At 40.3% G+C, this 23,442-nt stretch overlaps 1 protein-coding gene across 3 annotated transcripts in view; it reads right to left on the bottom strand.

Moving 5' to 3' along the window:
- Positions 1-11,442, bottom strand: part of slc44a5b (solute carrier family 44 member 5b) — a 35,387-nt gene extending 23,945 nt beyond the window's left edge. The window contains exon 1 of one of the 3 annotated variants that reach the window (XM_058638389.1): positions 11,140-11,442. In XM_058638389.1, coding sequence (XP_058494372.1) covers positions 11,140-11,179 — 40 coding nt within the window. In that variant the 5' untranslated portion in view covers positions 11,180-11,442. The remainder of the gene's footprint in view (positions 1-11,139) is intronic. The other 2 variants (XM_058638390.1, XM_058638391.1) reach the window with 2 other exon arrangements.
- Between the last annotated feature and the right edge of the window lie 12,000 nt (positions 11,443-23,442).

Below are 23,442 nucleotides of genomic sequence, written 5' to 3'. Positions count from 1 at the left end.
ACTTCCACTAAAAAGGTGAAATGAGTCAAGTCAGTCAGTGTCAGGCATACCAACATTTTAGTTTTAACATGTGATAACAGGACAGCACCATACAGTACCACTCAGATTATAATTTGAGGTCCATATAAATGTGCACACAATGCACAAACATTCTTCATGGTTAGAGAGTTATGTCACATTATCTCACATTAGAGTGAATTAAAGTTGGGTGCCAAGGGCGAGTGTGAAAACATAGATGGCTACTAGACATTGCCCAATCCAAGCAGAATATATGGAGAATGTTTTTAAAACAATTTAATTGATCATCATAGGTCGTGTGAAGTATCATACCACACATGTCTCTATAGTGCAGGAGCAAAGTGGTAAAAGTAGGTTGGTCCATATGGCGAGAGCAAGCTGAATCACAATGACATCAAAGAGAGCTGGTGGTGAGAGGACAGATTGTGGTGCAGTGAGTATCGTGCGGAGCGGCTTTTTTCAGCCATGTCAGTGGTTTTTTGATCAGCCTCCAGCAAGATGTCCAACACACAAATGACAAAATGGGGCCGTCATTATGTTGGTTAAATCCAAATAACAATATAAGACAATTGATACAATATGACATTGGGAAATAGAACATGATTGTGTAAGGATACTCTCTATCCTGACAATCTCTACAAAAGTTGACAATATCAGCCCCAACATGTGGCTATTGCACACCAAAATACTGAAGAGGATTATATAACTCTTCACTTGTCTGCCACAATAACATTCAAGTGAGCAAGCTAAATTTAGCTTTAGCTCATGTTCGTAGTTATGGCATCAGTATAACAGTTTCCACCAGGCGGAGGAAGTTTATTCTGACCCACATAACAGATTTCAGCAATGGGATAAGAGAGAGGTAAAAATCAGTTGTGATCCCAGGCTGCATTAGATGACAGCTGTTTAGACTGCACTGCAGTCTGCCAGTGCTGGAGACGAGGCTGGTGAGCTAGCTGTGTGATGCTGGCAATGGTCAGGTTGAGTGGGTCTGTAGTCAACATCATTTGGAAAAAGCCTGGCAGGCATGCTACACTGGGACAGTTAGTGTAATCTGTCAGCTCTGACAGCTAGTCTCCTCTATTGATGTAGCATTGGAGAAGGACACCATGTCTCCACTGTGACTTAAAGATTAATGTAAAACACAAAAATGAGGTTAATATTCAAACTATCTAAAGCAATGAGGTTGGTTGGGGTGAAGGATTACACTTCAGGATTAGACAATGTCTTTGGCAGTAATCTTCACTCTCTTGTATCGTTTGCATTTGCATCAAGTGTACGAAAGCAACCAGATCTATGATGAGGATCTAACATTCTAAATTAAGACTGTGAGACCATGACATTTCTACTATCAATGTACGTTTCTATTTAGGTTTTATACAAACACACAAACAGGACTGAAGGGCACCATTACATGCTGCAGTTTGAAGTCCATATGACTTGGAAGTATGTGCTGAGATTGACTGATTGATTGAAGAATCATCCTCAGCGTGTCTGTGCTGGAGGAGAGCCAGTTAATCACCTTATTTTGCAATTTGTGAAGATACAACTTTCCATGAACAGGTGGCTTAATATAACTACATATTACACATACTGTATCTCTGATAGGCCACACGATCTCAACACTAGACTTCTATGCAGGATTTTTCTGTCAGGAATCAAGCAAAGAGAATGCCTCAGGCAGCAGAAACAGAGGGGCATCTCATTGACAGCAACATAGCGCCTCAATGGGATGGATCATTGGCAAAAAGAGAAAGTGGCAGCCATCAAAAAATCTTAACACTGGCTTGAAAAAGACAAGGTCCATTCCCTTCCGCTTGGCCATAGGCTGGCAGGAGTCTACAACAGCAGACAGAACCCAAGATGTTCCTGAAAATTTGCAGCACACAAGCTGGGGCAGCATAGATTGAGAGGCATCACTATGTTGGAGGGTACAGGTACAGGAATATATATATATATGCCATGTATGGGTTAGTCCCCATGTCCCATCTGGTCCTGAAATTCCTGTGAGATTTCAAGTTACATGCTGAGAATTAGCTGCTGGCAAACCAAGAGGACACAGTGGTGGTTGACAAGGAGCAAAATAAGTCTAGATAGATGAAGCAATCCTAGCTGACAGGAACATTAGAAAGAAGTCAAATGAACTGATGTTCATGATCTGCAACTGATGTCAAAGAAGAATGGGTAAAATGCAGGACAAAAAGTTATAGGAATTAGTAAAGGAGCACTGATAATAAAAGAATAATACATTTATTTGTTTTAGGGTGAAAAGGGAGAATAGTGTGATCCAGAGATAATTAGTGTCCATCAACCGAAACTAGAGGAGAGGCTGATTTTAAAGCAAAGACAAGCAAATTAAATGCAATTTGCTTTGACAAAATTTCTCCATGTCTACAAATGTAAGTACATTATTTTATAACGGAATATTTTGACACGTGTTTTACATTAGGAACACAACTCTCAAATGTAATGTGTAGGAATAATAATTATAAAGTACAGCGCACCTTCCAGTGAAAACTTTTTCTTCACCTTTTCCATTCCCTCCCTACAACTACAGCCCCCACTTACCCACATTTCTCAGCACGTCTCTGTACATCCAGTACACAGACACATAAACGTGGGCAGACACAGACACCAGTGTCCCTAAGCTCCACTGTCCAACACAGGCTTCTTTCATACCGTGGACAGGCAAACAGCTCGAACACTGCAGGTGCTTTACATGGGTTGAGTCAGAGGGGCCATTGGGAAAGGACTTTTTTGTTGTTGTTTTTACTCTGTGGATTCATAAATATTTCCAAGACCTGAAGAGAGTGAAGTGCTGACTGCACTCAAGTCAAAGCTATGCTGGTCTTAGAGAGGTCTAAGATCTAGCTACAAATAAATAAAAAGGAGAAAACTAAATGTTAAAAATTCAGAATAATGATGTTGCTCAGCAGGGTAGGCACAGCCTGCAAGTCTGACTGCTGTGTACAGTATATTCATTCATATTTGATGAAAACACTGGCTTCTGTCAATCCATGGGGAGAAACAACATCAGTAACATTGCTTTGGGCCTTTGAGTTTTCCTCTACTCTGTATTTAAAAAAAACTTGCAGTATTCTGGTGCCTCCTGCAATATCAGCGTTGGATACATGACAATGGTTACAAAACTGCCCATGTTGATCATTGTTTTGAAGATAATATGACCAGCAAAGCTGTGGTAGGATAAAAGACTACAAAAAGGTCATGTGTTTGTCTGGGGAGTAAAGGTTCACAATCAAGGTTATACAGCTAAATCTAAAAGACTTAGAAAAACTAAAGGCTCTGAGAGGGTCGCGGTGGGCAGAGATTTATTGGCAAAACTTCACTTACATTAGGCAGCTCTTATGTTCCACTAACCCTGAGACCTCTCTCACACATACCCACAGAAAGAGAGGGGTGGGGTTTTCCACACTCCCTGCAGATGGAAAAACAGGAACTATTGGAGTAATTTTCTTGAAGAATACAAGGAGTTAAAAGCTCCAGATGGCCCACTTCCATTATGATATTAAAAATGTGGAGCGTTAATGCACATAATCATGCTCCATGTGGCAGTCCCACCCTTCCTGCTTCTGCCTTTTCTCTACTGCCCTCCTTACTCCAGAAATATTTTCTGTCTTGCTCATAGTTTCCTTCCCTGGAGAACAACATAACCTTTACAGTACTTTGTCTCCTTATTGAGACATAACATCAACATACAGATCTCTGGTTTAGCTTTACTTAGCACAGTCACTTGGGATCCTTTCAACTATTAGCAGATGGTCCAGGACGGTGTACATGGCACAACTGTCTTGGTAGTCCACAGGGCTAACACCTATTAGTGCATGAATGGTACTTGCTGTTCATATTTTCAGAGGGAAGCAGCACTAGCTGACATCCCTTAAAATGCTGAAAATGAGGGACCCGGGCTTGGATCCACCCCCCGGGAGAGGAGTTAGCATCTCTGAATGTCAGTCACTGACAGCTACCCTGCTGTTCTGAGTGGAGAAATAGCAGTGTTATGGCTGGGGCTTTGTGACCTTGGTTACTTCAGTGGGATCCTCCAGGCATGTCAGTGGCAGCCCCATGCTCCTGTGAAATAGGACTCAGTGACAGGCTCTAGCAGCTTTGGCCTGGATTTATAAAGATTTAAAAATAAGTGGCCACATCTTGATATCCGTGTGTGCAATACACACCAATTAAATATCTCAACATTCCATGGCAAGCTACAGATAATGTATTGATTCTTTGAAGCACTGTATCATAAATATTCTTGACAGTGGTTTTCTGACTGATCTTGTTTTGTGTTGTATTGATAGTTTTCACGTGACGCCACATTCCTTTAGGAGTGCCTTCTGGAGGGCAAAACACATTTTCCTTGTACAGCATTCACAATCAAGATACTCAATGTTTTTTTTTAATCAAAATGCAGCACATTTATTGCTACGTTGGGGCACTAATCAATGAGCAGACAAAACTGGGTTGTGCTTTTACAGGACCCATCCATTACAGAAAATTCCATGACAGAGATTGTTTATCAATGCCATTAGACACGCCTCTGACCCTGGGGAAGGAACACAGGAATGGTGACCATCAAAGTGCACACGTCTTTGCAGCGACCATTTTATCAAAGGTAAGTGCATGCAATTATGGCACTCTTTAATCACTGTATTTTAATCATATCTTAATGTAGTCGTTCTGACACGTTACGTTTTTGTGAACTGACCAGGTCAACTCCAAGTCCAAGACCAAGAGAAATGACTAACAAAACAGCAAGTGATGCTATTAGCAAATAAGCTTGGTAGCTCAATAAAAGTACTCTAACGTTACAATGGAGTGAGGTTTGTCTTTAGTCTGAATAAGTTGTTTATTCGATTGTTTCCATTTGTGTTAACTGTGGGTTATTTGAACATAATGTCCTGTGTAATTGTTTTATGTTACCTGCCTGAAAACCAATGTTTATGTGCAATGATACTTTTAGTGCTGATAATAGTACTATTTAAAAAAGGGCAGAGATTAGCAATATTAACCTTTTCCGTTTGTCAGTATGTAGTCATAACAGTCATATTGTTTAATTATAGGTGCCAAATTTGATGACCTAATCTCCTCAGACTGGGTACCCTCAGTCTTCTCCCGCACTCCAGCTGATGGACTAACACTTTTACTAAAGTTGTATTTGTATGTTTAAAATAGTACATAACCCAAAAAAGAAATCTTGTGAAAATGGCTGTTGTTGCTAGCATGAATAATATCAGGTGTGACAGAAATGGCAGTGAACATGGTCATGAATGTTATGTACAAATTTGCTATAAATAGTAGGTCCCCATATATAAAGTGGGAACTTCTTTCTCTCAGGCAAACGAGTTGTGTCAAACTTAAGACATCTTGTGCATGTCTTCCAGAAATGTGCTCCAGTCGGTCTTCATTATGCAGTACAGACACCCCACAGTAATAGCCTATGTTTTCAGATGGTTTGCTCGCATCCTGTGATATACTGTATGTAGATAAGACCCATGTAGACATCACCAAGTTGAGCTGAGGCAGACACTACGTTGTTTTAAGTGCTTGAAATGCAGCTGCAGGAGCAGTAAAATTAAAATGCAAGTGTCTGAAAGTGTTCTTCATACCTCTGTTTTTCTGTGGCCGTCAAGTAATTTAAATGTCCATTATTTTGAAGAGATGCGAAATTAACAAGCAGACTCCGGTTCAAAACTTTCAATTAAAAGTCTGATCACTAATTGGCAGCTGATTTGCAACCATTTGCCTCTCTCCCCCTGGTTCCACTCCCCTCTGGACAAGTGTTTAGTCTTATTTTTACTATGACAGCTTTTCCTTTTTGGTGGGAAAAAAAGATTAAGATAATATATACTACTATCTGCAGTGCACACAATATCCAAGGCTCTACAGTGCAACCAAAAATGTTTTGCACGACAACATTTTGTTCTTAGGTCGCACCGGTGTGCTTAGACCTTCAACTTTAAACTTCCCTAATGTCTATCTGCGCATGCTCAAACTCATACTCAAGGAAGGATGATGTCCTAATCCAATCATCAACATTGAAGTAGTCTCTGTGATACGCCAGAATATGCCGTAATCCCACTAGAAAATGGCCAGGATTTCAGTACAGCAAATGCAATCCAATGCTTTAAATGCCCCTGCTTGTACAACCATTCATAACATTAGACAAGTGTGACTCTTTTGTTTTAGGGATGACTGTTTTAATATACCTTGCTGCATGTACGAAGCATCTTTACAACTAAATGTCCTATTTTCACAACGTATCCATCGCTTGTCTGTGCAGAGGTGAATCACAGAATTCATTTACAGACCCACCCTATCACTACTGTGAATAATACAATAGAAAAAAAACCTAACCTTGTTAAAAAATAATGAGCATATACACACCAGAAGTCTACAATACAGAGTCGTATGCCATGCACACTATTAAAATGTGTAACAAGAAAAGAGTGAGCACAGCTCTTCATTTTAAATGCATATTTGCAGAGGACAGTGACACTTATAAATAGCACGTGGTCTTAGGTGCAAATCGGCCGTTTTAAACCACAGCCCTCCTCGACTGCCATTTCAGAGGACGGGGCGTTGAGCATTGGATTCTAAAACACACGCTCTGCTTTCTGTCAAGACTCTGTATTGACTCAGTATAAAAATGCAGTGCATAGGTAGAGCCACCCATGCGAGAAATTTGATAATTAACAGTGTGCCTGAGTCACCACTTTCTATAGTGAAAGGATCTCATATCTAAATTGTTACAAACCTTTCAGAGAATGATGAGTTTTTCTCCTTTTCTAACAGACTGAACATTTCAGCAGAAGTGTAAGCCCACAAAACACTTGCAACAGAGTTAGAAATACTATAAAATATACCAGCCTTAAGCACTTCAATCAGGGATGTAGAGCATGTGGGTGTGAACAATGAGAGGGCTGATTGTCTGTCTACCTGCTATCACTTGTTTCAGTAATATTTCTTCACGTTTTTTGTTTTATTTTTGTCTTTGCTACTCCTTCCACTGTTTTCCCAATTATATTCATCTATTCATTGTCTACCACTTCATCACTTACATGAGGGCCGCATGGAGCTGGAGCTAATCCCAGCTGACATACAGAGAGGCCATCACACCTGGTCTTTTTGTCGTAAGGCAACAGTGCTATCCACTACTTTAAGAGAATGGCATCTTGTAATTTTTTGTCCACTATCATCTATCCCTTATTATTCTTATGTTGAATGATGTAACACACTGATATATGTGTCATAGCAATGTGGTTTAAAAAGAAACCTTTTTATATCTCGACTTACTGATGTCTTTGAACCAGCTGGCATGGAAATAATTGATTGGACAGCACCATCCACCTCCTTTTGGTCTGAATCACTCAAGTCAGACAATCAGAGATTCACAGTGCCTTATCAGCAACTAAAAGGGTGATTTTCTTCTGTGCATTGCACATTTACTCTGCATTTCAACAAATGCTGGGTGTGAAGCCTTTAGCTGCCAATGTAGGTTGGCAACACTACCTGGCAGGGGGTCCTACAGTACAATTGGTCTTCTTGCTCAGTTGTGGCAACCAAAATACTCCAATTTGCTCTTCTGCCCAGCAATCCAATGGAAAAGAAACAACAGGGAGCCAATAGCAAAAAGCAGCTGACCTAAACACAGGGGGGCACTATAACTCTGTCCTATGTTGCATTAGCTCAGACACTGGACACTATTAGGGCAAAAAGTATGTTCCTTAATTAAATTGTCTTCCCATATTCTGTGAGATTTTTTGGAGAGTATTAGAAGGGATGAAGCAAAAGGTAATGAAATATATTAATTGTATAATTAGGCACACATACTATACATACTGTATAAATATTGTGTCACACTCCTCCCTGAGCTGTTTGCCTACAACACTTTATCCATCTGCTAATGTCACATTTGTGTTATACTGTAAAGAACCAGCTGGATCATGGAGTGTTTCAATGTCCCACTGGTGAGCTTCATGTCTGCAGGGCACAGGGAAACACAGCTATAGCTGACAGGTTGCAGTTTTGACTGGCGCAGTGCTGGAGTCATGAGATCTATGTGACACAGGGGGTCAGCGTGTGAGGGAATAACTGAGAGACACAGTAGCTTTCCCCATCAAAAGCTGCCGGGAGCAAACTCGACAAAACCTCTGAAGCTCTCAGGCAACACAGCCACTGTACTGATCAAGCCTTTGTGACTGACACGTCTGACATCACAGCTGTAAATATTACACCTAAGGTTAGACAGATTACAGTGTGTTCACCACAATAGCCTTGCAGTGACAACATTTCAAATAATTACATTTCTAAATATGTTGAATGGTCTGTACTTTTCTAGTCTTGGCCACTCAAATGGTCTCAAAGGGTAGTTTAGCAGAGCTCGGAATTGAACCCACATTCATTTGAAGGACAACTCACATGCAACATACAAGGATTATTAAATATACAACAAAATACTGTTATATGTTAGTAGTATAGACATCATATCCCAAAAAACTGCCAGTCTGAAGACAATCACCAGTGTGTGACTTTTTTGTTTCTTCACAGCATCTGGTTAAAGGGGATTTCATAGCTTTGATAACCAAAAGATTACTGAGGTAGGTTAATGAATAGAAAATCTGTCCAAATTGAAATAGCTCCATATAACGAACATGCCACATGGAAACAGATTCCATGCACAGTTGTAGCCAGACTACAATGTTCAACTGGACAGCTGCCTTTGTCCCAGTGTACAAGCACAAGTGGGGAATTCATTTATTCAACAATAAGATTGTCAGCAGCCTCCACTCCGCAAGGGGGCAAAAAAAATAACAACTTTCAGCTTGATGGTATCAGGCGATTTCTGGTTGAGCATGCAGGTATTGTTAGCATGTCCAACACCATCTTCCTATCATTCATTAACTGTCACAATGTCAAATTATTTAAGATGTCTTCTTTTACTATTACTGGGTCTTAGCCAGAGGGTGGGAACTATGGAGCACATGCAGGCCGCCAGTTTGAGTCTGACTCTGGGCCGACTGAGGGTATGCATACTGTTGTAGCTTCTTCTAATGTCGTATACAGGACATTACAAGATTGCAATTATAATCATTAAGGGGAGAAGAAGAGGAGGAAAGTGGACTTAAGACTTGATGATATTAACAGACACCAATTATGAGCACCAGGTGAACAATGCAAAACACAAAAAATGTATCACAGGAGTAAACCAAAGATGTGGATCACTCTGAGCCAGTTCAAAAGAATAAGCAATAAAAGAAAATAATCAAAAGGTATTAGACTTCTTATCCCATCACTTAAAAAAACTATTAAGTAAGGATAATCGACCATTACTGCATATTTGATCCCGGTGACAAATGTACTACACAGCATGGGGCCATTGCTGAGGCTTAAGAAGATTAGTTGTAGCATTTCAGTCAGTTGACAGACAGTTTACTGTCAGAGGTTCTCAAACAGTATTACCAAATTCTTTGCAATATCCACAGAAATGTATATATTTTTAAGTATCAAGAGTTAACGTTTTGTTCCAGCGCATAACACACACTCTGCAGAAAGTTAATATACTACCCATTACTATATTTGTAAAACATTTAAAGTATGGTTAAAATGTGGGTTTTCGTGGCCTTAGAATAAATCTTTTATTATGTATTTTAGGAAAGGGCCTTAGTTTACGGAGGCCACCATCTCACACCACTATGTGTCTACAGCAGCTTGAATGGACAAACCAGCCTGAAATTTGGAGTTTAAGTTGCAATGCAAACAAAATAGAAGTACATGCTTTATAATATGCAAAGGCCATCTCAGCTCAGCATGGAACAAGGAATGGGTGACCATTAATTGTTCCATGCTGCTATTGTTTTTGCAAAGCACGCTCAATTTATACAACCAAAAACACGAGTGCCTGGAGAAAAGGGTCGGTTACCACTGCAGTAAGTTATCCTGAAAACTGGTTCACCATCAGCAAATCACTGAACACCGTTTTGAGGAAAAATGCTAAAAAAAATCTAAAATGTCATCTCCTCAGTACTGGAGCTGATGCTTCTCCCTGGCTATGTTTAAACTACAGGCAAATCAGATTATTTTTTTCTGCATGGGTTGCTTTGGAAACAATGTAGGCACACCCACGTTTGTGATGTGGATTTCAAACATAACATACACAGGAAAAATGGATGTGCATGTGTTCCATGCATTAGTCCTGACTGGCTTCACTGTGTGTGAAGTGGAGTGTGCTGTACTTCTGTTTTTATGACATTGTTGTGTCACGATAAAAGTGATGCAAAAACATAATTGGAAATGTGATTTGAGGAGTCAGTGTTCAGACTGAGCTGCATAAACCAGATCTAAAATCAACTCCAATTGTGGTTTGAATCAAATTTAGATTCATGACATTTATATTTTTGTTTAGTGCTTTTCCTGTACATAATTAAAATGCAATCTGGATAAAATCTGGATGAGTTTTGGTCCCTGGCAATCCAAACAAGGCCTTTGTCTGGTGTGATGCTGTGATAGACTGGAGCATCTTTGCCTTGTGGACTGACTGGTGTTACAACAAAGGAATTTCATGACATCATGTTGAGATTGAGTTCAATGTGAGAAGAATTGTTTTCTTACATTTGTACAACCTCGTCAAACGATCACAAAAGAAAATAATTAAAGGGCATATCACTCATTGATCACGGTCATCTGCAGCTCTTAAGGTGTTATTAATGCTTAATGCTGGAACTATGTGTCAACCTCATGTAGAGGAGGAAAGTGGAGATTACAGCAGGTAAACAAAAGAAGGCAGATATAAAGGCAAAAATGCTCAACAGTTGCAATACGGTTCATTCTTTAAGACTGCATAAGAACACAACATGCGTTCGATTAATGAACTATTCGAACGTTAATAACCCCTTTAAACCATCACCCCACCGGTACTGCGCATTTGATGACAACCGTTAAATAACCTCTCAAATGCTACTTGGGGGAAGCTAGCTAACGTCCCCGTAAATCACGACGAGGGGGTCAAACGTGATTCAGTGTGAGAAACAAACAAACAAACAAATGCAGCGTCACGGGGGGGGGGGGTAATATCTCCGCGTTTACAACAAAGACGAACCGACTCACCATAGTAAGAGGAGGGGGGGATGTCCGTCTTTCTAGCCATGGCACTTGGTAGGACAGATGCAGCACCGTCGTCTGGGTTTTGGAGACTGCATATGAGAGTCGATGTGAAGAGCGGCTGTGTCGTCGGTGTCTTTCGGCGCTTCTGTCGGGGATTGACACTGGAACCTTGAGAGGTCTCTGGCTCCTGGTCTGAGGATGCTTCGACCACGCAGCTGAGCGTCAGTCGTGTTTACAGCTCGACGTCATTAATTATTCCGAAACGGTCTTAAAGGGGACGCGGTGCACCATTGTTGCTGCTGCTGCTGCTGCTGGAAACTGTCTCGCTTTCTCTTTGTTAGGATGAGATTTAAAGGGATAGTTCAGTTTTTTTATTGTTGTTTTTGCTAAAGTAGGGGCGGGTCAAAAATATCGATTTGGTGATATATCGTCGTTCTTCCTCACGCAATTCGATAATATCGATATTATAATGAACAAACGATTGCGCTCTAAAGTAAACAGTCGCTGCCTGTTTCACTCGCCAGGCGTCACCACTTCATGTCTCCTTGTGATGGCGCTGCTCAAATGAATGAATGAATGAATGAATGAATGAGGGAATCTTGGGCAGAAGTTACCTGGCTGAAGAAGAGGGAGTTTACAGCAGGATAATGGTGGAGAGAGCTATGTTAAAAGATGCTCCATCCTTTATGCACTTTGTTCTCTATGTTGTGAATAAATAGAGAAATCCTGCACTTTTCACAGACATTTTGTTTTCTTCAGTGAGACAGATATTGTGATGTGACTATATGATTATCTTACAATATATTGATTATCACAGAATCGTATCATGAGGTACACTGTGTATGGGGTAGTAATGTAGAGTCAGTGTGTTACATGCGGCATTCTCAACATATTTCTACATGTGTAAGTGCAACAAAACAGAATGTGTGTTAGTAGATGACAGCCTGGTAAACCACTGAACCTATTTCAAATGTTGGGAAGAGGTAAAATGTAATAATCTTTATGTTCTTTTCTTTTACAGGACTACAACATGTTTTCTCTGCTGTTCCCATTTACATCGAACATTTGGACGTCTCCCCGTCCAAATGTTCAGAGTGCTGAACCCTGTCTACTGTACCCTCAAAAAACTGAACTGTCCCTTTAAATCACATACCCACAGCTTTTCAGATGAAAAAAACATTGTAGGATTCACACCAGTGACTGCAGGATCACATGAGAGCATCGCTCTTGCCATAGAGATATATTTCTGTACAGAAAAAGCAGTGATTTCCAAGCTGCAGATCAACAGCGCTAACAGCTAGCAATGCAGCTATAGTGATTTTAGATGACAGTGAAAGTCTCACTCAAGAGAGGCCGTGAATAAACACTGACCTCAGCTGGAGTTTCTATGGTATTGCAGAGTATTCCCTCTAAACTCATGGAATCTTCAATACTGAGATCAGATGGATGGTATTTAACTTGAATATGCTTCAGTGTACAGGGGATAATGTTTATGTTCATAGGAACTTGAATATTACAGTCACTGAATAAGGAGTTATTTGGGAGTAATTAAGGAGTTCAATCAGAATGTCAGTTCAAAAATCAATATCTGCTTTGGATTGCAGCATTTTTCCACTCTCTGAAACAAAGGGTAATTTCACTTTCTGTGGTTTTATTACAGGCTAGATAGAAACAGAGGATGGTCTTCACACAACCACTCTTCAGCACCCTTGCTGTGGTTGCAATCATTGCTACTGCTGACCTCTAAAAATTGAAAACTCTGAGTTCCACTGCAAAAATGTGATTCAGCAAAGATGTTCAGCAGAAGCATTACTGCATACATGTGTAGTAAAGATACAGAAGGCCCCGGGTGTTTGGATGGAACTGGGGTCTTTTGTAAATACCATCCAGAGGCTTAGATGGTTTGAGTCAGGGACACCGTAATGAGGGAAAACAAAACTGCTTTTGGCACTGTAAACAGATGCAAACACAACATGTTCTTTTGCATTTGTAATGCATCTGGCTCAGCACAGGCAAACAGCTGTCTGGCACTGCAGCGGATAGGAGGTTGGAGTTAATTAAAAAAGGTTTTGTTCCACATATGCAGCCTCACTCATGTCGGTGTGTGTGCTCCCTGCAGGTGTGTTTTGAGATTCATTTGAGACCTTGGGGACACCTCTAATCAAAGCACACAGACTGCCAGTCACCCAATACTCTGAATTCACAATGATGAGGTGGACGATCGGGATCTACTCATTCAGGATACAGATAGTTTGATTATTCAATCAAGGATAGGGTTTCAAGTAGAGCTGCAACTAACGATTATTTTCATAATTGATTAATCTGTCGATTATTTTCTCGATTCATCGATTCATCGTTTGGTCCATAAAATATCAGAAAACCTTAAAAAATGTTGAAGGGTGTTCGTCAAACCTGGAAATGATGATGTTCTCAAATGTCTTGTTTTGTCCACAAACCAAAATGATTCACTTTTAATGAGTTCTTTGCTATCCAGAGCAAAGAAATGAAGGAAATACTCACATTTAAGAAGCTTAAACAATCAGAAATCTTGTTTTAATCATGAAAAACTTTGAACTGATTAATCGATTATCAAAATCGTTGTCGATTAATTTAGTAATCGATTAATAATCGATTAATTGATTAATTGTTTTAGCTCTAGTTTCAAGAAAACCAAGCCTTCAACAAAGTCCGAGCTTTGCATTTCTGTATATAGGGGAAATTATTAATCCTGCAAACATGTATTGTATATTTAACCGACACATAAATTGTAATTTGCAAACCATATTTTACTATATTTTACCATATACAATCTGATAATGAGACAATGTTATTCCATTTGTATAATCCCCATACACATGTTTCAAATTGTATTGACCATTGTCAATTTTCTCTCCTTAATTCTTGCCTTCTCAGATTTATCATAACCCCTACAAGATGTATATATTAATGTATTATGTATCCAAATCATGTATCACTTAGCCGTAAATTTCAGTATAACACCTCGTTCTAAAGTATCTGGCATTCGTATGAAAGGCTAATTAGTGTAACATGGCCGTTGTTTAAAATTTAATGACTTTCTAGACCATAGAACATGACAAACACAACACATTTTTAAAGGGAATGTCCCAATGTCTACATGGAAATGAAACAAAAACAATTAGTACCAAGATTTTAAGCCAGTTCCCTATACACCTTTTTGTGTTTACATACTGTAGCTCTACAGCATTTCCTCAGAAAAGCAGACTTTCACTGTCCAAGCAGTGAGGTGCAAGCACCAAAACATAACTGACTCAAAACTCTCATAAAAAGTCTTGTAACATGTCACAAATGTGCGTGTTGCGTTCACTGTCCTACTCAGTGTTGCAATTTACAAAACACATCACACTTTGTATGGAAAGAGAGGGGAGACTCTAGGAGTACCAGGTCCCTTCACTACTTTATTACTTATGTACCATCTTCTAATCAGAACCATACACAAATAATTTGGCAATAAAACACTCCCTCTTTTCAGCACTATTTCAACAATGGCAAAAACATTTAAGAACCAAATTATCTTTATATCGGCATCAACTTAAGAGCGTTTCTATCCTCTTGTAACTAGTTCCTGAATCTCTCTGGCTTATTGACTATGTGTCCACTGGTAGTGGACCTCTTCTGCTGAGGTGTCTCTTATTGACCCCATGTGCATGGGGGGTGGGGGGTTATTTCCTCTGAATCCTTACCATAGTCTCTGGCAACAGTAAGACATCCTCATCACTGTATGCCTAGGTCTTGACACAAGAGCGCTGTCATATGGCTTCAGCCTATCATGATGTGTTATCTTGCTGCACTTTAGTCCTTGAATCTCATAGATGACAGGGCCACGATGTGCAGCAACAGTCCACCGTCCCTTCCATGCAGCCTGTAGCTTTGTGCTCAGTCCCTTCTCGTTGGTGTCATCCTTGACATACACCAAATCTCCAACACTGTAACAATGTTCTCTCGCTCGAATGTCAGAGAATGTGACGTTCTTGTGCAGTGCTGAGGTGTTCTCTTGCTGAATCTTGTGCCTCTTCAAGTCTCACTTTTAGACTATAAAGGAAGTTCTGTGGTTGATTAACCTCCCTGCCAAGCATGAATTTGTTAGGTGTGAACTCTGTGACACCATGTCCAGAACTGTGGTAGGGTGAGGTTAGTTGTGGTTAGGTTAGTTTTGTTCTCATAGCACCAGATCATCTGGAGTAAGGATCTATTGAACTGCTCTACCTGAAGTTTGCATATTGTGAAAAAGAGAAGTTTGAGAACATTGCGACATGTGACAATGAGACATGACTCCTTGAATGATAATAACATGATAATAATGGGGTAGTGGGAAGTTCCACCAAGCACCAAGGGCTGGGAAAGTTCCTGTTTTCTTCTCATAGTGTTTCACTGTGTCAAGTCATAACACAGTGAAATGCACAAGAAAAAATTCCTCTGTGTCTCAGGGTAAAAACATGCAGTAATGCATCACCTTCATAATGCATCATTCAACATGGGTCAAAGGTCACAAATGCTTTAACTTTCTCACTCACTCAGGGACCTTAATTAACGCCAATTCACCTGGTTTCACACTGTGACACTTTCCTGTACCGCTTAGTGTCATGAATGGATGCTGATAGTCTGCTGCACTCTCTGAAAGAACCACCAGAAAACGGTGCTTCAGACTGGGTGAATCAGTCTGTTCTCTTCATTTGAGGACTCCCGCTGCTCCTGCTGCTGCTGCTGAAGGGGAATCATGGCGTCTATAGACACACACACACACACACACACATGCATGCAGACAAGAACACACAAATGCCTAAACACGTTAAGATTTCATGCCTTCATCATAACCATGTGTGAGGAGAGCTGGGCTGTAATTTCACAAAGATAGGTGGTAGATTGTGGTCCATTCATGTCTAACCTATGACGTCATTAAGTTCCCTGCATTAATCATTACAGTGGCAGATGGTCCCCTGCCTTTGAAAATAGGGCTGCGACAATCACACACATTTACATGATATACTGTATGAATCCGCTGATTGTTTTCCCATAATATGTCAGCATATGTTTAAAAATGGTTAACCTTATATTCTCATGTATTTTGTTCATAAACCAAATTATTCAGTTTTAATGGTTTTTTTGTGATATGAAACAAAGGAAAACCGAGAATTTTCACATTGAAGAGGCTAAAATATTAGACAACAATAAATTAATTCAAACTGATTAATCTATTATCTAAATAGGTGATGGTTGATTATTAATTGATTAATACTCTATTGCTTAATTAATCCTTGCAGCCCTTTTCAAAAGCTACACATCTACTGCATATGCTGCTCTGAGATTAGACTTCAAAGTTATGGTGCACATTTATGAGGGCTATTTTTTGAAGTCTCTGTGTTGTTGTTGTTTTTTTTCTTCTCCATGTTGCTCCCTGTCTACACTCTGCAATGTCGGCTGATTTTTGTCCTCTCGTGTGCATGTCTGTGCTTTGACAGGCTACAGTAATTAGAGCTGCACAGTTGAATAGACACTTTCAAATGCATGCCTTCACATCCACATACACATTTCAGTTGAAGACATGTTAGATTTCCAGGATCTGTCAGCAGAAAACATCCACACTTGGCCTCGTGAGAGCACGGATGTGGACGTGTGCCTGTGCTGGTTCATGATCCATCTGCTTATTATGGGCTATATAGTGCTGTACTATGACACCTTGTGCTGCAGTCAGGGGCAGAAATAGGCATCATTAGAGAGTCAGTTATGCAAAAGAAATTGTCATAATGGATAAAAGTAATCTCATAATAAGGAAGGTCCAGTGCTGCGGAGGGTGTATTGGCAGGAATGGAATATGCTAACCATCAGTCTATTTTTAAAGTAAGTAAATAATTGCTTTGAAAAAATATATATAGTTTGGTCTTATGTAGCCTTAGAAAAAGCCTTGTATACTTTATGTACTTAATGTGCCTTCATGTTTCTACATTAGCTTGAATGAAAGTGCATCTCATGTTTCACCAGGGGGCGAAACGTTGTTGTAAAAAGCAGTCAGTTGGAATAGAAGGTATTTTGGACTGTCTCTGCTTTGAGCTGATGTTTCTCATTCATCCACTCAGTCCCCAGCATGCGCAAAGACACCAGATAACCCTCGGAGACCAGAAACTATTGAGTTAAAGGCCATTGGAGAGTGGTGCATCTTCATTTATGACAATGAAGGTACCATGATGGGCAAATGTCAGAACCACAAGCTCTGAACAGGCGCTCTAGACAGTTTGAGCCGTGTGTTTGGAAGTATGTAGAAGAACAGTTACAGTGATGTAGACAACTGACTCCACCCTGAAACTTCATTACAGCACATATGGTGTCCACTCCTATGTGCTGTAATTAAGTTGTGAATTAACAGTTGCAGAATCTCCACGTGGAGTCAGCCAAACCCCCCGATCTCGAGGCATCAAAACAGGGTTCTGATCCCTATGGATGACATTACAATCGCTGCTTGGTAAGAACCACACTGAGCAGGTGTCATCTTCAATGATATACATCCCAATTTGTAGTCATGCTAATATACTTTAAAATCCTGAGGGATTTGATGAAACTGTAAAATAAAATTCCAGTCTTATCTTGTTTCTCCCATTTCTCCATCAACTACTCACTGCTAACAAGTCTCTCCAGTGTCATCTACCTCCTTTCCTTTCCTTTCCTCCCTCTGTCTGAGGTTGACTTATGAAGAAAGGAGAGCACAGCTGCCTTGATTACTCTGCCTTTATTCTCGGGAAAATTGAGCGCAGACAACGTCTTGCGGCTGCTTCTTGAATGTGTGTCATCAGGAGTAGCTTAATGAGATGCCGACTGTCCAGAGGGCTGCAGTGTAATCAGTCGGCCTCTGAGAGAGGTAGAGACATTGGTGCTGGTCGTTAAACCGCCACACCAACAAACAGGTCCAACCTCATCTACCAACCTTTGCTCTCAGAGTTTCTATATTATACCTATTATATTCTATATAGCATGCTGCTCATATTATGTGTGATATTTAAGGGGCTATATTGGTGTCATTATTGTTTGAGCAGAGTTCAGATGTTCAAAGTTAAAAGTGACACCAGTCCTTTGCACGAAGACGCAGAACAAACATATATACCCTCTGTCTTCACATCAAGCACGTGGCAAACAAGCCAATGAATAAAGGCCAGAAGAAAAGAAAACATCACAGGAAGAGTCTGGTGATGATGAACTGGTGCTGACTGAATAAAAGCTAGCTGAGATGTCTTTGTCCCGAAAACGTCTCACCTTGATGCAAAAATATGCAGAAAAGCTCTGCCACTTAGCGAGTCACTGCGGCATCCCGTCTACCCCGAACGAGAGACGCAGCATAGAGGGCGTAATGCTGTGTCATTTTCCCCCCTTTTTAAATGTGTTGTGCAGTGTGTTCTGTAGGTTTTGAAGGTTATTTCAAGACAAACTAAAACCACAAGTGAAGTGCGTTGCATTGCAGATTTGCAGTTTTTCTGCTCCAGTGCAGGGATCCTTAAGACAATCATACATTGAACACTCGAATTAAGTCAGTTTCATTAAAATATCACAGTTATAATCAACCCTTAAACTAAAAGGAGTGTAAAAATAAAAGGGACTTACTGTGGAAGTTGTGGTGCATTATTCAGAGCTGAGTGACCGAGTTTGCTTTGAAAGCAAGTATCAGAATCAGAAAACGTTGTCTGTTGTAACAGGACAAAGACATTCAGTGCCATTTCTAAACATACAGTGTGTGCATATTCATAACAACAGCATAAAAAGAAGTGAAAAGCAGGGATGAGTTCTTGTTGATGTCTTTCTTGGCGAGGGAGACTTTATAACAGCCGCCTGAAGGTAGAAGCTGAAAGGACTTGTCTTTTGTGATGAGGCTTTTCTTTGGACTGTACCGGTAATTGAGATGGGGTTTTGCCACGTTATTTTACTTGCTTGATTGATGATGATGACGGGAAAGCTTTGATTTATTGTAGACAGAAATGGAAGTGAACCAAGGATGTGACGTTGAAAGTGAGAATAGATTCTAGAAGTAATTTGTAGACAGCTGTTAAAATATTTTGCCAAGTATCACTCGGGTTTCCCCTGGGAGAAGATCAAACTGATGAGTTGTGTGGGTAATAATTCATCATTTTGTTCCAGACCAGTAAAAACGATGACACAGTTACCCTGAATCACTTCCTCATGTTAGGTTAAAGTTAAATGGTCAGGTGGTAAATGTATCAGACTGATAAAAGTATCTGTTGATACCGGAGATGGTGATACTAGTATAAATAATACTAACTTTGAGTTCTAAAGTGCCTTTCTCGAAACCCAAGGTCACAAGTAAAACCAGAACCAGGAACCAGGACAAAAACACAGAACAAAAAAACAGTCAGATGACAAAAACCTGCAGGAACAAGTATCACTTCAACATCAATTTAAAAGACTGCAGAGTTGGTGCCTGGCGAATAGCCAGAGGGAGTGAGTTCCAAAGGGTTGGAGCAGCGACACTGAAAGCCCTGTTGCTAAAGTTTTCCCTGCAGGTGCGGGGGGTGGAGAGGAGACCGAGGTCAGGAGACTGCAGGTTCCGGGAGGGACGGTGCACATGGAGGAGGTCAGAGCGATAATGTGGAGCAAGTGAATGGAGAGACAGAGGAGGAGGAGAGGCTTGAAGATGATCGATTCTTAACTTAATGGGGAGCCAGTGCAAATGTTTCTGTGTGGGGGTGATGTGTTGCCAAGATTTGGTCCGAGTGAGAACCCTGGATGTTGGAGCCCATATCCAGCATTTCCTTGGGCACCCCAAACAGTACCAGTGTCGGACACAGAGAAGAGATATTGAGCCATCCTCAGCCACCCATCTTCCTGTCATTGGATCATCACTCTAAGAAACCTGGGAAGTTTCAGCATCACTGTCAATTGCCTTCTACTAGTCAAACACAATCCCTGATCATCGACATGATTAAACCTACCTCGGGAGTAATTGTTTGGACAGTGCAGAAAGGAAAATGCAACCCATCAGTCATATGTAGAAGAAGAAACCGGAACATGGGTGTTTTTTTTTTTGCAGTGATGGCAGGAAGGGTGATCATGCAGTGAAGCGTGTAATTCACTCCAGGCTACCCGACAGACTCCCTTCTTTTGGGCAGTATGTTGGGGAATGACGATGCCTGCTCCCACTCCTCAATGTATAAGTCTCCAGCCGTCTCTGACTCCACACTCCGACACATACCAGGTAATCATTCAACGTGGGGTCACAGAGAAGATGGAAGACTATACTAAATATTGCTAAGGGAGAAACACAGCCTGTGGCCCTGGTAATAACACATGTACGCATACTTGCACACATTTCCACCTCAGAACGTGACGCACTGTGAAGCTCAGTGCACAGTTCAGGATGCCAATAGCTCTGTGTTAATGTTGGGAATAATTCATGTGAATAGTCTGGGGTTTTTGCTGTCGGCTCATTCCATCCGAGCTGTGAAAACCTGCGTTGACACAACAGCATCAGGACCAGGTTAAGCCGGTACAGCAGGTCCCTGACATACAGTCCAACACCTTCTATATATCTGCAACACTTGCGCACAAAAACAAAAAAAAAACAAAATTGTCTTCGCAGTGACCTGAATATTTGATATGATGCATTCCCATGCCTTAATCTCTGCATGGGAGCATTGCCATATCTGTCTGTATGACTGGATACAGAGACTTATGTGTAATTATGATATATTAGCACTAAAGATGCACTGCAGGCAGTAAAAGTGACAGACAACAGTGACACAGTTACAGGTTAGAGGCAAATACAAGTGCAGACTGCTTAATTAATGTAATATAACTTACTCATTTTCATTTCATAACTACGGCTAAAGAGCACATGTGAATCAGGAAATAGCCCTTTTTAACTGCATGGATAGTTATGCTCATGCCTCAGGTACAAATTAGTTTCATTAACTCAGGATGTATGATAGCCATTAGACTGCTAATTCGAGTCAGCAACCTCTTTTCCTTTTTTGTTTTACAAATATTGTCTCATTTGGTAATTTGCTGTGGATAATGGTGTTTTTTTTTTTTTTCCAGTACGAATTCCAAATCCTGTGTGACAGGGTTAACGTGTATGCCGTGGTGCCTCCTGATTTCAGCAGGTAGAAACCAATTATGATAAGATTTTTAATGGATCAGATGAATCGATTTGTGCCTCCCCAGAAATGGCTGGATGGTTGAAATAACCTCTGATTTCCACCCACTCTTCATTTGGCCTTGGATAAAAATGACATACCAATATTAAAAGATAGTACCAGTAAATTTTCCAAGCTGAGCAGACAATCATGACAACAAAGTATTTAAAAAGCAGTGTGTTGAAGTATTTCTGGTTCTACGCCATAGTCAGCAAAGTAATGAACAAACAGGCAAGTTCAGCTGTTTGTGGTCACAAACGCAGGCATGCGAGTCTTGTGAGATTTATGCGAGGATACACAAAATGGCACGTATCAAAGTACTGATCTAAGGAATCAATTTCTTCCAATTAAGATTGACATTAATCTGAAAAATCCATTTTTGAACCAGCGCTGTGTGAGCTTGTTCTTCAGTGCAGTCAGAGTGGTGAAGGACTGTGATTTCAGCAAGTATTTACTTTGACATTTTGCAGTAGATGTAACACGTTTGACTGCAGAGGCTGGAAATAAAAGGCAGAGCTGTGTTAATGTGTGAAATTCAAGTTCACTAAAAATAGGAGAATAACTCGTCGGATGTCGTTTTCCACATGCATCGACGTGGGCACAAAGGACTGTTGGGTCATATTAGGACATTCAGAGAGAAATGCAGGCCACACTGAAGTGACTCTCGACAGTCTTCCACTGAGCTTGGTGTGACTGAGAGTATCAGAGGAATAAGACGGTGCATAATGAACACATCTGTTAGCCCAGATCCTTCAGATCTCTCTCTGCTTTTCCTTGTTCCTGATTAATTTCCTCTTCTCCCGTCCTCCGCCTCATCTCATAATTATCCCCACACTGCTTCAGTGCCATATCATTACTACGAACCTACGCCACCCGAGTGCTCCATGTATCTCATGCATTAGAGGTTTCATGGAGTAGGCCGCACCGCTGTTTGATGATGAAGAAGAAGATGTTTCGGGGACAAAACCCTCAACATCCACTTTCACCAGCCAGACTGGGATCAGCATGAACTGCTCGTACACTCCTTCTCCAGCTGGACCCTGAGACTCACCCCAGAGATGATGATCCACAGAGGAGTGCAATATACACGTGTGGACAGTTTCTAGTGTGCAGATTCCCACTCATGTCGATATATAAATGTATGCAACAGCAGTAGGACAGAGCACGCTGTTGTGGCGGTCTGGTCCTGAAGGCCATTGACACACAGTTTATGTTCAGTTACACACAACAACAATATTACACTGTGTGTGCACGCGTGTGTGTGTATGTGAAAGATAACTGAGATATACAGTATATATATAGTCACTATATATAATGGTGGAGGGCAGGTAGTTTACAGTGAAGTAAACAGTAATGATTCTCAATGCAATGATACTACAGGAAAAAATGTTAATGTTCAGAATATGATTTTCTCTTTCTTGACAAAATTGACTTAAACAATTGACAAAATTGTTGCTGTTGGATTTTGTATCGATCGACTAAGTGGTTAATTTCAGCTTTACAATGTGAGAGAACCAGATACATATTCAGGTCCAGGAATTATTCAGAGAAATGTATGAGCTGAACTTGTGAGCCATTTGAACTGCTGATTTCTGTGCGGCTTTATTTCTCTTTTTCTCCTTTTAAGCAATACTAAAATAAATCATCATAGGGATCTTGTCATGTAACCCATTTATTAAACCACCACCCAAAGCCACAGCTGCCCTAAATGAACAGCAGTGGTAAATATCAAAGTCATTTTTTATGTTTCTGTAATGGTTACACCAGTATGTGGAAGCTCTAAAATGAGATGTTGATCCAAAAGGATATTTGTAACACTAAAATATAATTATTATGGTTATCCATGATTTTTCAACAGTAGAATACTAAAGCACATTATTATTTCTTGATTAAGATGTCACTGTTACTTGCATTCCTGAATAGAAAAAATAGTTTTAGTGGTTGAATGTTATGCTTGATTAATTTCTGACTTCTCAGAGAAGAAGCCCAGTAAGGTATTCGGGTATAAAAGGTTTTTGAAAGATTTCTAAAATATTTATATTTTTCTCGCTTTTATGACAGGGGGTCTAATAAATCTGTCGAGCACTGTGTATGAAGTATAAAATGTAGGAATTTAACATGTATCGTTAATCTT

The sequence above is a fragment of the Solea solea genome, chromosome 9 (assembly GCF_958295425.1).
Source record: "Solea solea chromosome 9, fSolSol10.1, whole genome shotgun sequence".
NCBI lineage: Eukaryota > Metazoa > Chordata > Actinopteri > Pleuronectiformes > Soleidae > Solea > Solea solea.
This window is presented reverse-complemented; position numbering and strand designations above follow the sequence as displayed.